At 61.4% G+C, this 12,370-nt stretch overlaps 1 protein-coding gene across 5 annotated transcripts in view; it reads left to right on the forward strand.

The window, feature by feature from the left end:
* DLGAP4 (DLG associated protein 4) overlaps positions 1-12,370 on the forward strand; it is a 150,935-nt gene that overhangs the window by 97,821 nt on the left and 40,744 nt on the right. For 3 of the 5 annotated variants that reach the window (XM_042021643.1, XM_042021645.1, XM_042021646.1), the window contains 3 exons: positions 1,492-1,606; positions 4,236-4,286; positions 5,324-5,570. In XM_042021643.1, coding sequence (XP_041877577.1) covers positions 1,492-1,606; positions 4,236-4,286; positions 5,324-5,570 — 413 coding nt within the window. The remainder of the gene's footprint in view (positions 1-1,491; positions 1,607-4,235; positions 4,287-5,323; positions 5,571-12,370) is intronic. The other 2 variants (XM_042021644.1, XM_042021647.1) reach the window with 1 other exon arrangement.

The following is a 12,370-nucleotide window of genomic DNA, read 5'->3' on the forward strand; positions in this document are numbered from 1 at the left end:
GATAGCGCCGGGATGGAGCCGGGATGCAGCCGGGATGGAGCCGGGATAGCGCCGGGATGCAGCCGGGATGGAGCGCGGCCGCCACCTGCTGACCGACCCTGGCCGCAGCCCCGGGCTCCAGCAGCCGAGGGACCCCGGGCTGTGGCTGGCACGGGGCGGCCGCAGGGACAGACAGAGCCGAGGCAAGGCACAGAGCAAGCCACGAGCCGTCCCTCTGCGAGGGCCGCTGCTCCTGTCGGCCGCTCTGTGACTCGGTTTCCCCGTGGGCAGGCGGGGTGAAGGCCGGTGGGTGGCATAGGGACGCTGCCCACCCCAGGACGTGGCTGGCTCATGGTGCGAGCTCACAGACAAAACCCTCAGCACGAGGGAAAGCCAGCGGTCAGCAGAGAGCACAGGGCGAGGGGTGTCCCATGGCCCTTGGTCCCCGCGTGGCCTGGGTGTCCCCTCCATGTCCCCTGGTAGAAGGGACAATTCCCCACTCCCATCCCATCCCGGGATGGACACTTCAGAGTCCCTGTGGGATGCCCACGCGCTGCACAGGGCGTGCCCTGCCCTCAGCTCTGCTGTCCCCAGGCAGGTGACGATCAGACCTCTGTACCCACGGCCCTGGCAGGTGTGGGGGAAGTGGCACCATGAGGGCCTCTGTTGGGATCACAGGCAATTCTAGAGGGAGAGGCCCCACAGCTGTCCTGGGCTGATGATGTCCCCCACCGTGTGCACCCAGCCTGTGACCAGCACTCCTTCACACACGGTCTCGTGGTGGGACAGAGCCCCAGGGGAGCCCCATCCTTCCCCATCCCTCCCAGCCCCGTGTGCCTGGTCTCAGCTGAGGGCTGCGCTGGGTCAGGTTCAGTGAGAGCCCTGCTCTCCTCCTGTGCAGAGCCTGCTGCTGTGCCCCATGACCTCGTGGCAGAGTTTCTCCCAGGAAAGCTGCACTGGAAATACTGATCCCCTGCTCGTGCAGCAGTGTCATTCCAGCTAGGTTCCCACTGGACTTCTTCCAGATAATCTTTTGGGTTCCTCTATACAACTGTAAATATATGTGTCTTGCAGTTGTTTCCAGTTGCAAAGTTCACAAAATACAAATTAGAAGTCATTTCTCGCCCTGCCTCTCCCTGCTTTTGAGGCAATGCAGGCGGTGCTGTGGCTGGAGGCCAGCACAGATCCCACATGCTCCCTAGGGCTCAGCTGGACAGACTTGACACCTGCAGTGCATTCCTGGGGGCAGCAGAACCCAAAACCTTGTCCCCTCTCCTTCCACTGCACCCCGCAGCCCTGTCCCTGTGTGCCACGCCCGAGCCAGCGGCCGGCAGGGTGGGGAAGCGCTGCCTTCTCCAGGAGCCCGGCAGTGGACGTGGTGCCCAGCATCGTCTCCGTGCTGCCTGTGCCTGGCAGAGGGGCCGTGGGCAGGGGTGGTCTGGCTCTGCTCCAGCACTGCCCCAGCACTGCCCCTGCCGTGGGGACACCCTCACACCCTCTCTCTGCTGGCAGGAGCCTGGACCGCCTGGACTCTGTCGAGATACTCCTACCTCCGAAGTTCCCGACCTGGGAGGAAGAATACAACCAGATCTCTGACAGTGTCAACGAGTCCAGCTGCATCAACCAGGTGAGGTGCTGAAGTGCTGACCCACTGTGCTGGCACGGCCAGCGAGGGAGGAGGCCAGCTCAGGGGAGAAGGAGCATCTTCTTCCCTCTTCAAAACAAGGCACTGGCTGTGCTCCAGGAACTGCACAGGCTGTTCCTGGCAGCTTTACCAAAGTGTCATGGCCAGCTCTTTAATCAGGATTCCTATTAGACCTCCTTTCTGCAGCTTTGCCTCCTCTCACACTGCTGGTGCAGCCAAAATCCCTCTGCCACAGGTATGGTAGCCCAGAGGGGGCCCCACAGCGCTGGGAGAAGCTCAGGGCTGCTCTGGGTGCAGGGTCTCACTGTGTCACCCCCCAGAACCATCTGCAAGGCTGTTCAACCTTGCTGCAAGCCCCTCATGCCCACTGGGTGGGTCCAGAGCCAGGGCCAACCTCTCCTGGTGGTGTGCAGCCTGGAACCCTGCAGGGTCACCAGGGACAGCCACCCTGCTCAGCTCAGGACCTCACCCCTCATGCAGCAGACTGGACCCAGGAACAAGGTGCCCGTAGTTCGGGAGGCTGTCCTGCCAGCCAGCTGGAGATGTCTCTCTTGGATATTCCTGGGCCCCATGGCAAAGCCAAGGATGCCTGTGAGGTGCTAGCAGAGGGTGGCAAACCCCTTGCCACAGGGTGGGCTCATGCCCCGACCAACATTTGGGATGCAGTCGATGCAAAATGGGTCTAACTCCCCATGCTGTGGTCGTGGGTTACTCTGGAGCTCCTCAGGGCTGGGATTGCTCTGGAGCTGCCTCACAGGCCGGAGATAACCAGTGCAGGGACGAGCCTTTGCAGAGGTCCCGTGTGCTCATCTCAGCCCTTTCACCGCGCGGCAGCGATGGCTCCACAGCTTTGCCCAGCGAGCCCAGTCACCCTGGGCCTCTGTCCCGTCTGTCCCTGTGTGTCTGCATGGGGACATGTGCCCACACAGCTGCTCTGTGTGTGCAGGGGGGCACAGCAGCAGGGTGGGCATCAGGAGCCCCAGGGTGAGGGAGGTAAAAGGGCATGTCCTCTGAGCCCCTTGGCTGGAGTCTCCTGGTGCCCCAGAGCGTTGGGAGCCCTTGGAGGGGAGCCAGGGGGGAGCAGGGGCATTGCTGGGCATTGCTGTTCCCTGTGGTCAGTCCTGTCCCTCGTGCAGCAGCAGCAATGTGCTGGGTGTGTCAGTGCACAGCGGGGTCAGGACTGTTGTGGCCTTGTCCTCTGCGTGTCAGTCCGTGCTGAAGCCAGGTCTCTGCTGGAGACTGGGTCTGTGCTCTATCCATGTCTAGAGCTGCTTCCAGGAGCTGAGTGCAGCACCCCCATGGAGACATCAGGAGGGACTTGGAGCTGAAGGGTCTGAGCAGCCCATCATGTGCCAGGAGCTGCCCAGGCAGCCAGCCCAGAGCCAGACTGGTGGCACTGGGATACTGGGGGCACACCAACTGCCACAGCACCCACTCACATGTGGGGCTGCTGCCATCACATGCACTCTGCCACTGTCCCCTGAAAACCAGAGAGTTCAGCTGCAGCTGGTTGGGATTGAGAGGCCTCCCACAAACTGCACGTCTGTTGATCCAGGATGGAGCTGGTTCATCCGCCAGTGCATGCTGGTCTCATCCATCTGAGTGCCAGAGGTAGTTCCTGCCCTGCCCTCACTTTTGTGTGACCTCCAACACCTTCCTTGTGTGTCCAGCCAGACCCCAGTGTCTTCCCACATGGAAGCACCTCAACTCTGACAAACAAATCCTCCAGCTCCACCTTGCAGCCCTCTGGCAGTCCGGGGATCAGCAGGTGTGTGTGTCAGTATCCCCTGTCACACCAAGGGGGACAGAGCTGGTGACCCCAACACTGCCAAGCCCCACTGTGAGCTGTGCCCTGTGCAAGAGGGCCAGGCCCATCCCCAGAGCCAAGCCTCTTTCCTCAGGTACACTTAGAACTTCCCGAGGGGGTCATCCTGGGCAGGTGGTGCCAGACAGAGCCCTGAGGGCGGAGAGGAGGAGGAGGCGGCGGCCTGCCTCCCACGGCAGGGCAGTGTCTGTCGGGGTCTGTCCGTCTGCCGAGTGTCTGCCGTGGCTTTGCTCTGCTGGGGAGGCAGAACAGCTTCTGTGTGGCTTCTTCTGGCGCGGGGACACAGCAGCGAGGTGGTCAGCCCAGCCCTGCAGGCTGAAGGACAGTTCCCCCCACGTGGAGCACTCGGACTGCCCACGCCCTGGGCTCTGTGGGCTGTGAGGTGCTGGCCAGCGCTGGGGGCTACCCAGAGGTGCTCCGTGGGAGCCACGGCCGCCTCGTCCAGCTGCCCCTGTGTGCCGAGGGGTGTCCCAGCACAGTGTGATCCCAGTGTCCCCTGTGGGCATACATGGATATATGGTGCACACAGCAGGCCGAATGCTCAGCAGCTTCTCCCGTGGTTGAGGTGTCCTGTGGAGCTTTGCCGTGTCCGTGCCACTGTCTGAGGGGCCTGTGTGGCCTTGCTTGGCATCTTACGAGCTCTGCAGTTTGTACTGAAGTGTCAGCAGCGGTGGCCCCAGGGGATGGGCACCCCGCTCCCCTTGTCCTCGGTCCCTGTGCAGTGACTGTCTGTGTGAGGGGCTCCCCTGTTCTTAGCCTTTAACCTTCTCCAACTCTTTCTTCCAGATCTTTGGACCCCCCTCACTTATCCCTCAGATATTTACCCATGGAGAGCAGGTATTGTCCCACTGGCATTTCTCTCATCCTTCCTCACGGAGCTTTCTGGGGCCAGCCTGGGCACCCACAGCAGGGTGTGAGGCAGGCTCTGGGGTCAGCCCATGCCCAGGCCAGCAGCAGGAGAAGGAAAAGAGGAGGAGAAGGAGACAGCACTCCTGCCCTGGGCACTGCAGGGCAGCTGGAGAGCTTGAGTCCTCGGCCCAGCAGGGGCTTAGGGACCGTCAGTTTTAGGGGGAAAGCAGATGAACTTCTTGAGCTAAACCTCATGGACTCAGATGCTGGGCAGAAGCAATGTCCTTGAGTGCCAGGAGAAAGAAAGGGCCAGGAGAGATGGATGTGGGCAACAGGGCCAGTCTCAGCATCTCACCTGTATTTCAGAACAGTCTGCTCTGGGCTGGGTCTGGTTTGACCTGGCTGAGCCTCTCCCAAGACCAAGTTTGCCCAGCAGCTGCCACAGGAGAGTGAGGCAGAGCTGTGAGCAGGGGGCAGGGAGGTGGGGGCAGTGGCAGAGCTCACCCCTGGCCACAGCCAAGCTCTCTCCTGGCCCTCACCAGGAATGGGGCTGGCATGGATTCCGAGAGCCAGCCTAGGCAAGCGTGGGGGCTGTCCCCCAGCCCACACCTCTCCCCTGCTGTCTCCCAGTGTTGTCCCCCGAGGAGCAAGCTGCCCTGGTGGGTCTCACACCTGAGGCTGGGGTGTCCCAGCTATGCTGGGACAGGGGCCCTGGCAAAGGCTGGACTGAGATTTTGGCCACACGTGCTCTCAGCAGCAGGACTGGGGGTGTTCCACAGGCACTGTGCCGGTGTCTCACCTCCAAGGAGGGGCCCCTCTTCCCTCTCTCAGCAGAGAGCCCCGGGTACCCTGTGCCCCAGCAGCACTGACCACTGACTACTGACCGCTGACCACTGACCACTGCACCTCCCGTCGCGCTGCCGTGAGCGGGACCACGCAGGAGCGGCCGGAGGGCGAGGAGCAGGAGGGAAGGGAAGGGCGGCCGCAGGCGGGGGCTGACTGGGGCTGCCCCTGTCCCCGTGCAGGCACCCGAGCCGGAGCTGGGGGAGCAGTACGAGCCCGTCTGCGACTCCACCTACAGCGAGGCCGAGTCGGCGGCTGCGGAGGTGCTGGACCTGCCTCTGCCCAGCTACTTCCGATCCCGGAGCCACAGCTACCTCCGCGCCATCCAGGCGGGCTGCTCCCAGGAAGACGACACGGGCTCCGTCCGCTCCATCTCCCCGCCGCCCACGGGCAGCCTCAGCGGCAGCAGGACCCTGCCCACCAACAGCAGTGAGTGCAGCGGCGTGGGGGGCACGGGGCGAGCCAGCGAGGGACAGGGGACACTGCTGGCACTGCCTGGGGGCTGTCGAGCATGCGGGGCGCTGGGTTCGGGTACCTGCATCCCCAGCCGTGGTTGTCCATGACTTTTGGGGGCTTGTGCCCGAGAGGATGGGCAGCAGCTGATGTGGGTGCTGGAATGGCAGGCGGGCTCTGGGCGCTGCATCAAAGGAGGTGTGACCAGCAGGTCAAGGGAGCAAATTCCCCCTGCTCTGCTCTGCTCTCGTGAGGCCCCTCCTGCAGAGCTGCCTCTGGCTCTGGGGCCCTCAGCACAAAAAGACATGGAGCTGCTGGAGCAAGTCCAGAGGATGCCACGGAGATGCTCCAAGGGCTGGAGGCCCACTGCTCTAGAGCCAGGCTGAGAGAGGTGGGAATGTTCAACCTGGAAAAGAGAAGGCTCCAGGAAGATCTTAGAGGTTAGTGAGGTGCTTGCACAGGGTGCCCAGAGCAGCTGGGGCTGCCCCTGGATCCCTGGCAGTGTCCAAGGCCAGGCTGGACATTGGGGCTTGGAGCAGCCTGGGACAGTGGGAGGTGTCCCTGCCCATGGCAGGGGGTGGGACTGGATGAGCTTTAAGGTCCTTTCAACCCAAACCATTCTGGGACTCTGTGATGACACATAGAGAGGCCCCAACATCCCTAGTTTTGGGGTACAAACAGGTCTTGCATTGAGTTTCAAGGCACTAACAAGCCTTCCCAAGCCCCAGAGCCCCCAGCATCCCTGTGCTGAGCCGTGGCAGCATTTCCATGATGCTCCAGGTCACTTGATCTGCATCACTTTGCATCATTTTCTCCAAGGCAGCCTGTGCCCTTCCCGGCTCTGGCCAGCCCCAGGTGAGGCTCAGGTGTAACACAAGGTGTGAGGAGCTGAGAGGTGCCATCCTGGGGATAATTTTGGGAACTGGTTAGAAAAGGTGATACCTTGGTGTTCCCAGATATGGTAGTGCCTGTACATGGAGCAAGGCAGATGCCAGAGCAGGCAGGAGGAATGCAGCACCTGCCCGGGGCTGTCTGTGCAGGCAGCATGTCCTGTCCCCATGGGGAAGCCGGGGTCAGGCCCAACGGGATGGTGCCTCTCAGCACCAGCTCTGGCACCAAGGGGAGTTCAGAGCAGCCTCAGCTCATCTGCTGTGGGCAAAGCTGGCAGAGCACTGGGGTGGACTGTCAGTGGGAGACAGGCACATCCCAGCTCTGGGCAGAGTGGGCAGTGGGGAGGGGGCACCGGCAGCGTTCCTGCCTGGCTCCAGGCCTTCCCCCCCGAGATATGGGCATGACCTAACATCTCCCTGCAGAGGCATCCCAGCTGCAGAGGCATCCCAGTCAAGGTCCGCAGGATGAGGCAGGAACTGGAAGAGATCCCCTGGGATGAATGGGCTGTTTGCTCAGTCCTGTCCCTCCTTCCTGCCACCCTCTCCACTCTGCTTCTGTCCCACACTCTTCCCACCTGGCTGCCCCTGTCCCACAGCCCTCTCCTTGCTGGCTCAGCACTGCTGAGCTCAGTGCTGCCAGTTCCAGGCTGACACTGGGCAGCAGCAGCAGGCACAGCACAGAGGGGGATTCCAAAATGGGTGCCACCCCTCTCTGACATGACCCTGCACAGTTCTGCTGGCTCCCAGAGCATCCCCCAGCCCTCCACGTTGGCTGCTGGGGCTTGGTGGGGGGAAAGAGTTTTGGCAGAGGGTTGGGGAGCAGGGAGGAGCATCTGTGGTTGTGCATGCACAGGATGTGGGAGGCAGGAGACACATCTGGACAGCACTCACACCCCTAATCAGCCATCTGGGCTCAGTTCGCCTGCAAATCATGGAATTACTTTGGTTGGAAAAGCCCTCTGGGACCACTGAGTCCAACTGCTAACCCAGCACTGCAAAGCCCACCACTAACCCATGTCCCCAAGTGCCATATCCACGAGTTTTTTGAACACTTCCCAGGGATGGTGACTCCACCACTGCTGTGGGCAGCTGTGCCAGTGCCTGACTGCCCTGTCCATGAAGAGGTTTTCCCAAATATCCAATCTAAACCTCCCCTGGTGCAACTTGAGGCCCTTTCATCTCATCCTGCCCCTTGTTACCTGGGAGCAGAGCCAGATCCCCCACCTGGCTGCCCCTCCTGTCAGGGAGTTGTAGACAGTGAGGTCCCCCCTGAGCTCCTTTTCTCAAGGCTGAGCCCCTCAGCTGCTCCTGGTGCTCCAGCCCCTTCCCCAGCTCCGTTTCCTTCCCTGGACATGCTCCAGCCCCTCAAGGTCTTTCTTGTCACAAGGGTCCCAGAACTGGACACAGGATTTGAGGTGTGACCTCACCAGTGCCCAGCGCAGGGGACAGTCACTGCCCTGGTCCTGCTGGCCACACCATGGCTGGTACAGGCCAGGCACCCTTGGCCTCTTGCCCACCTGTGCATTTTCAGCTGCTGTCATCCAGCACCCCCAGGGCCTTTTCTGTGCATCTCTGAGGCTCTGAGTGGCTGGTGGTGTAGGAGAAGGGCCTCCCAAGCAGCAGGTGGATCATCAGCCTGGACCAACAGGGAGAAGTGGGTGCACTGTCACCTGCAGGTGTAATGGTCACTGATGGCCTCTGCTCCATGCAGGGCTCTGGGATGACACAATTAAGAGCCCTCACCCAAACACATCCCAGGGACGCCTTTCTTCCTCCAGCATCCGTGCACCAGCCCAGAGGAATGGGGACCACCACGCTTTTGTGTCTGTAGGGACACATCCTAAAGAGGCACCAGCAGCAGCAGTGCTGGGGCCAGCACAGGCTTCTTGTTTCTTGAGGGCCATGTGGGGGTTGGATGCTAAAGCAGAGGGATCCAGGCACTGTCAGAGGGCAGGAGGAGGGGCAGCAAGCTCCGTGCCGGCTGTGTGGGGAGCACGGGGGAGAGCCCTGACAGCTGTCACACCCCTGCCACGCCAGTTCCTCCCACTGATGCCTGTGTCACCGGCACATTACAAGGCAATTAGCTCCCATTTGACAGCCAGCGAGACAGATGATGAGCTGCCCTCGATCAGCCTTAAACAAAGCTTTGTGCCTTGCGCAGCCGGAGACTCAAAAGCCCCAGTGGAACCTATTGCTCTAATTGCCAGGCGTGCGGTGACAGCCGCGCCGGCTCCCGAGCACCACAAAGGGCTCCCCAGCCCCGGCTCCTGCTTATTAGAGGCAGCTCTGGGAATTGCTTGTTTAATAGACTGCTTGTAATGCAGAGTGGAATATTTGATGTCCAGGGGAAACAGGAAAGCAGAGGTGAGCAAGCAAATACAGCAGGAAAGCTCCCACCGAGCCAGTTCTACCCGAGCTCTTCCCAGTCCTCCTTGTGCCATCTGGTTACACCACCCTTGCTCAGAGCATCCTGCTCCCAAAAAGCTCAGGTGTCCAGCTCCTTATCCTGTGTCCAGATCTCCTGCAGGGAGGCCAGGGCTGCACACACCTTGTGCCCATCCATATACCAGAACTTGCCAAGCCCAGGCTGGGCAGGAGAGCACCACCTGGGAGAGATACTCCCAAAGGTCAGGACAGAACAGCTGCCCTCTGCCTCTCACCTGCTTCCTGTCTTCTTTGTATTGCTTTTGTTTCCTTGTTTATGACTAAATTAGAGAGCTGGCTTCCGGGCCCATGGCTCTGCTGGGGACCCTGCCCTGCCCCAGGAGAAGGCAGGTGCCAGCCCAGTCCCCTGGCACTGATGCTCTTGCAGGGGCAGCAGGGCTGTGCTTAGGAGGATGGACAAAGTGCCTGCACCCCTCATTGTGCTGGCCCAGTCCCCAGGGGCTGGCTCACTGTGGGACGTTTCCACGGCTTCTGGGAAAGTCGTGTATCTTCCTCCTCCTTCTCCTCCTCTGTGTGCCGTGATCCCGGGCTCTGTGTAGGCAGGCAGTTTCTGTTGCACTCCTCTCAGCTGTCATGGCCTTCTCTCCTGTGTGGGGAAGCAGCAGCGATGGGAAGGCACAGGGAGCTCACACCAGGCCAGGAGGCATTGCCAGCCAGGGGTGAAGCACCACTGCGGCCCCTCGCTAATCCCATCGGCCTGAGCTGACCCCACACGGCCTTTGGGAGGGACTGTTATCATTCCCTTCAGATTTTCTCCTTCTTTTTGACCTAGATTTCACGTTCCAGAAATAGCTTCCTCTGACATACAAGCAGGAAAGGGATTAGAGAGAGAGTGTGTGTGTGTATGTGTGTGCCAGGGAAAGATTTCTGTTGCATGCTCCATCAGTGTTTGCAGAGGAAAAAAGGGCACGTACGCACGTTCTGTGATGCCTTCATGTGTCTGTGGGACAAAGAGAAATTCATGACAGCTGTTTTCTGTCCACATTTGCCAGTTCATTTTTCACCTCTGATCTTTCCCTTGTTATTATGGAAACTCCACCACCGCCCTGTGCCCAGCCAGCGCTCCCTTCTCCCCAGGAAGCTGTGCCATGGGCACAGCCCTGCTCTCGGCTCCACCCCCAAACCCAAACCATCTCTGTCTTTATGTGCCTGGTGCTCTTTGCTGCCAGATCTCAGCGCTCCCACGGGCAGCACCCAGGCTGTGAGCTCGCTGCCTGCTGCAGGCACGTGTCTGGCACCCAAAAGCAGCTGCAACGGGTTTGAGCCCACAGAATTGCCACTTCCCCAGGTCCCTGGGAAGGGGGGAGCTGCAGCCACGCTGTGTGATGCTGTGCTGGCACAGACACAGGGGAGGTGAGCACGGCTCCAAGGTCCTGGCCAAGCCTGCCTGCTCCCAGCAGGGACCATCTACAAAGGAGTAGAAACAAAGGCAGCTGTCAGCATTTCCCTTTGCTGATATGGTCAGAAAGACAAGTCCTTGTTGCTTGCTTTTATCAGTTTTGATAGCAGGAAAGGGAGTTGATGCTGTCCTCGTGGGAGAGGAGAATCCAAAGCACCAAGGGGTGCCTCAGCTCACTCAGAGCCTCTGGGAGGGCAGCACCAGGAGTCCGTGCATGGTGCTGTGCTCTGCCCGTGAGGAGAGCTGGCTGGAGGGCAGTGTGCCAGGCACACAGACACCTGAGGTCTCTCCTCAGGTCAAAAGGCCTGGTGGCCTCCCCACACGCTGGCCATCCTTGTGACCCAGGTGAGCACAGAGCTGCCCTGACACCAGGCAGTCACGGGTGCCCCTTTGTGTCCCCGCTGTCGGTGATGCTCAGCCCCTCTGCAGCTCCCATGGCCACAGGGCTCGTGCCACCGCTGGGGCAGCCCAGCAGCAACCAGCGGTAGCCTTAGCTGAGACAGACACACACGTGTGCCAGGAGAGCAGGGCTGGGTGGGGTTGATCGAGGCTCTGCAAACAGCCTGGAGCATTTTCAGGATGTCAGACAGTGCAGGCAAATGAGGGTTTCTTTGTGTATGTCTTGGTTTGGGTTGCTTTTCTTCTCCTTCACGTTCTCTCATTATCTTTTCCATCTACTGAGCCATGACGTGGGTATTTCTGAGGGTTCAGGAAGAGATTGGCAGCTCAGAGCTACCTGGGAGACCCTGAACTGAAAACAAGTTTCCGTTTTTCCTTGGTAGGCAGCGGAGTAGGGAGGCCCTAGGCTGAGGGTCCCAAGGCTCAGGGCTGACTCTGTGATCAAATTGTTCTTCAGCCCCATTGTGCTGCTGCTTCCCAGAGCAGAAGCAGCAAATCTGCAGCAATTCGGTCGCTGAATGCCGAGGGCGGCGGCGGCGGCTCAGCCCTGCCTGCGGAGCCGGCAGCGCTTGAGCTCAGTGCGCTGTTTCCCACGGCGCTTTGATCGCTCCTTGCTGCAGACCACCCCTTCTCCGAGTGCTGGGAGCCCAGCGAGCCATCAATAAATCGCAGCATCAAGGAGTAATGGGAGCAGCGAGGGGCCAGGGCAGCACACGTGCTGCTGGCGGGAGCCACGCGGCAGCACCGCTGCTCGCACAGCCACGAGCCCTGCCCAGGGCCGGGCACCACCAGTGCCCACGCCACGCTGGGCTGGTGGGCACCCTCTGCTCGTCTCGGCCGGCCGCCACACAGAGTGGCTCTGCCCTCGCAGAGCTGTTCCCAGCCCCGGTCCACGGGAGCCTTGCGCTCAGCTCCGTGTGCCGGCGCAGGATCTCAGGGAGAGAGCTGGATGCTCCTCCAGCACCCTGCGTGGCTGTGCCCAGGGTGCAGACCCGGCAGGTTCTTCCCGCAGCCCGCACGTTGTGCCAGCCCTGCTCCCCTCCGCACCTCCATTCTCCACCAGCCCTGCTCTGGCAGCCCCAGGGGAGGCACAAAGCACAGTCCCAACACAGCGCCCGCACCCGCTGAGGCTCCCCTCCCTCTCCCCGTGCCCAGCGGGGCAGAACTCCACTAGCAAATCTGGGACCAGGGGAAAACACCCACAAGGGAAACCTCTTCGTCCCACTTGTTTCTTTCCCATGTATTTCCCTCTGCACCGGAGGGTTCCTCTCGGCGATGCTGCAGGAGGTCCTGCACCCGCCGCCCACGGGGGTCCCACCGCGCCCGCTCCGGGGGCTGGAGCGGGAGGGATACGGGAGGTATGTTTCAGCCAAACGCACGTTTGCGCGTGGGTGGGACCGCGGCCGCGCTGGGGAAGATGTCACCGCGGCTACCGCGACAAGGAGACAAAGCTCCCGCGTGGGGTGGGAGCGGCTCCCGCTTTGTTCAGCAGCGCTCGGCTCCCCTCGCGGCAGCGGCGGTGCGGCAGCGGCGGTCCCCGCCCGCGTCCCCTGTCGGCAGCGCCGGGCGTCCCGAGGGTCCCGGCCGAGCCGAGCGCGGCCGAACAAAGCCCGACGCGCCCCAACCCCACGCGCGACCGTGGG

The sequence above is a fragment of the Corvus kubaryi genome, unplaced genomic scaffold (genome assembly GCF_017639235.1).
Source record: "Corvus kubaryi isolate FWS band 111438036 unplaced genomic scaffold, C.kubaryi_AGA036_p1.0 37157, whole genome shotgun sequence".
In the NCBI taxonomy this organism is placed as follows: domain Eukaryota; kingdom Metazoa; phylum Chordata; class Aves; order Passeriformes; family Corvidae; genus Corvus; species Corvus kubaryi.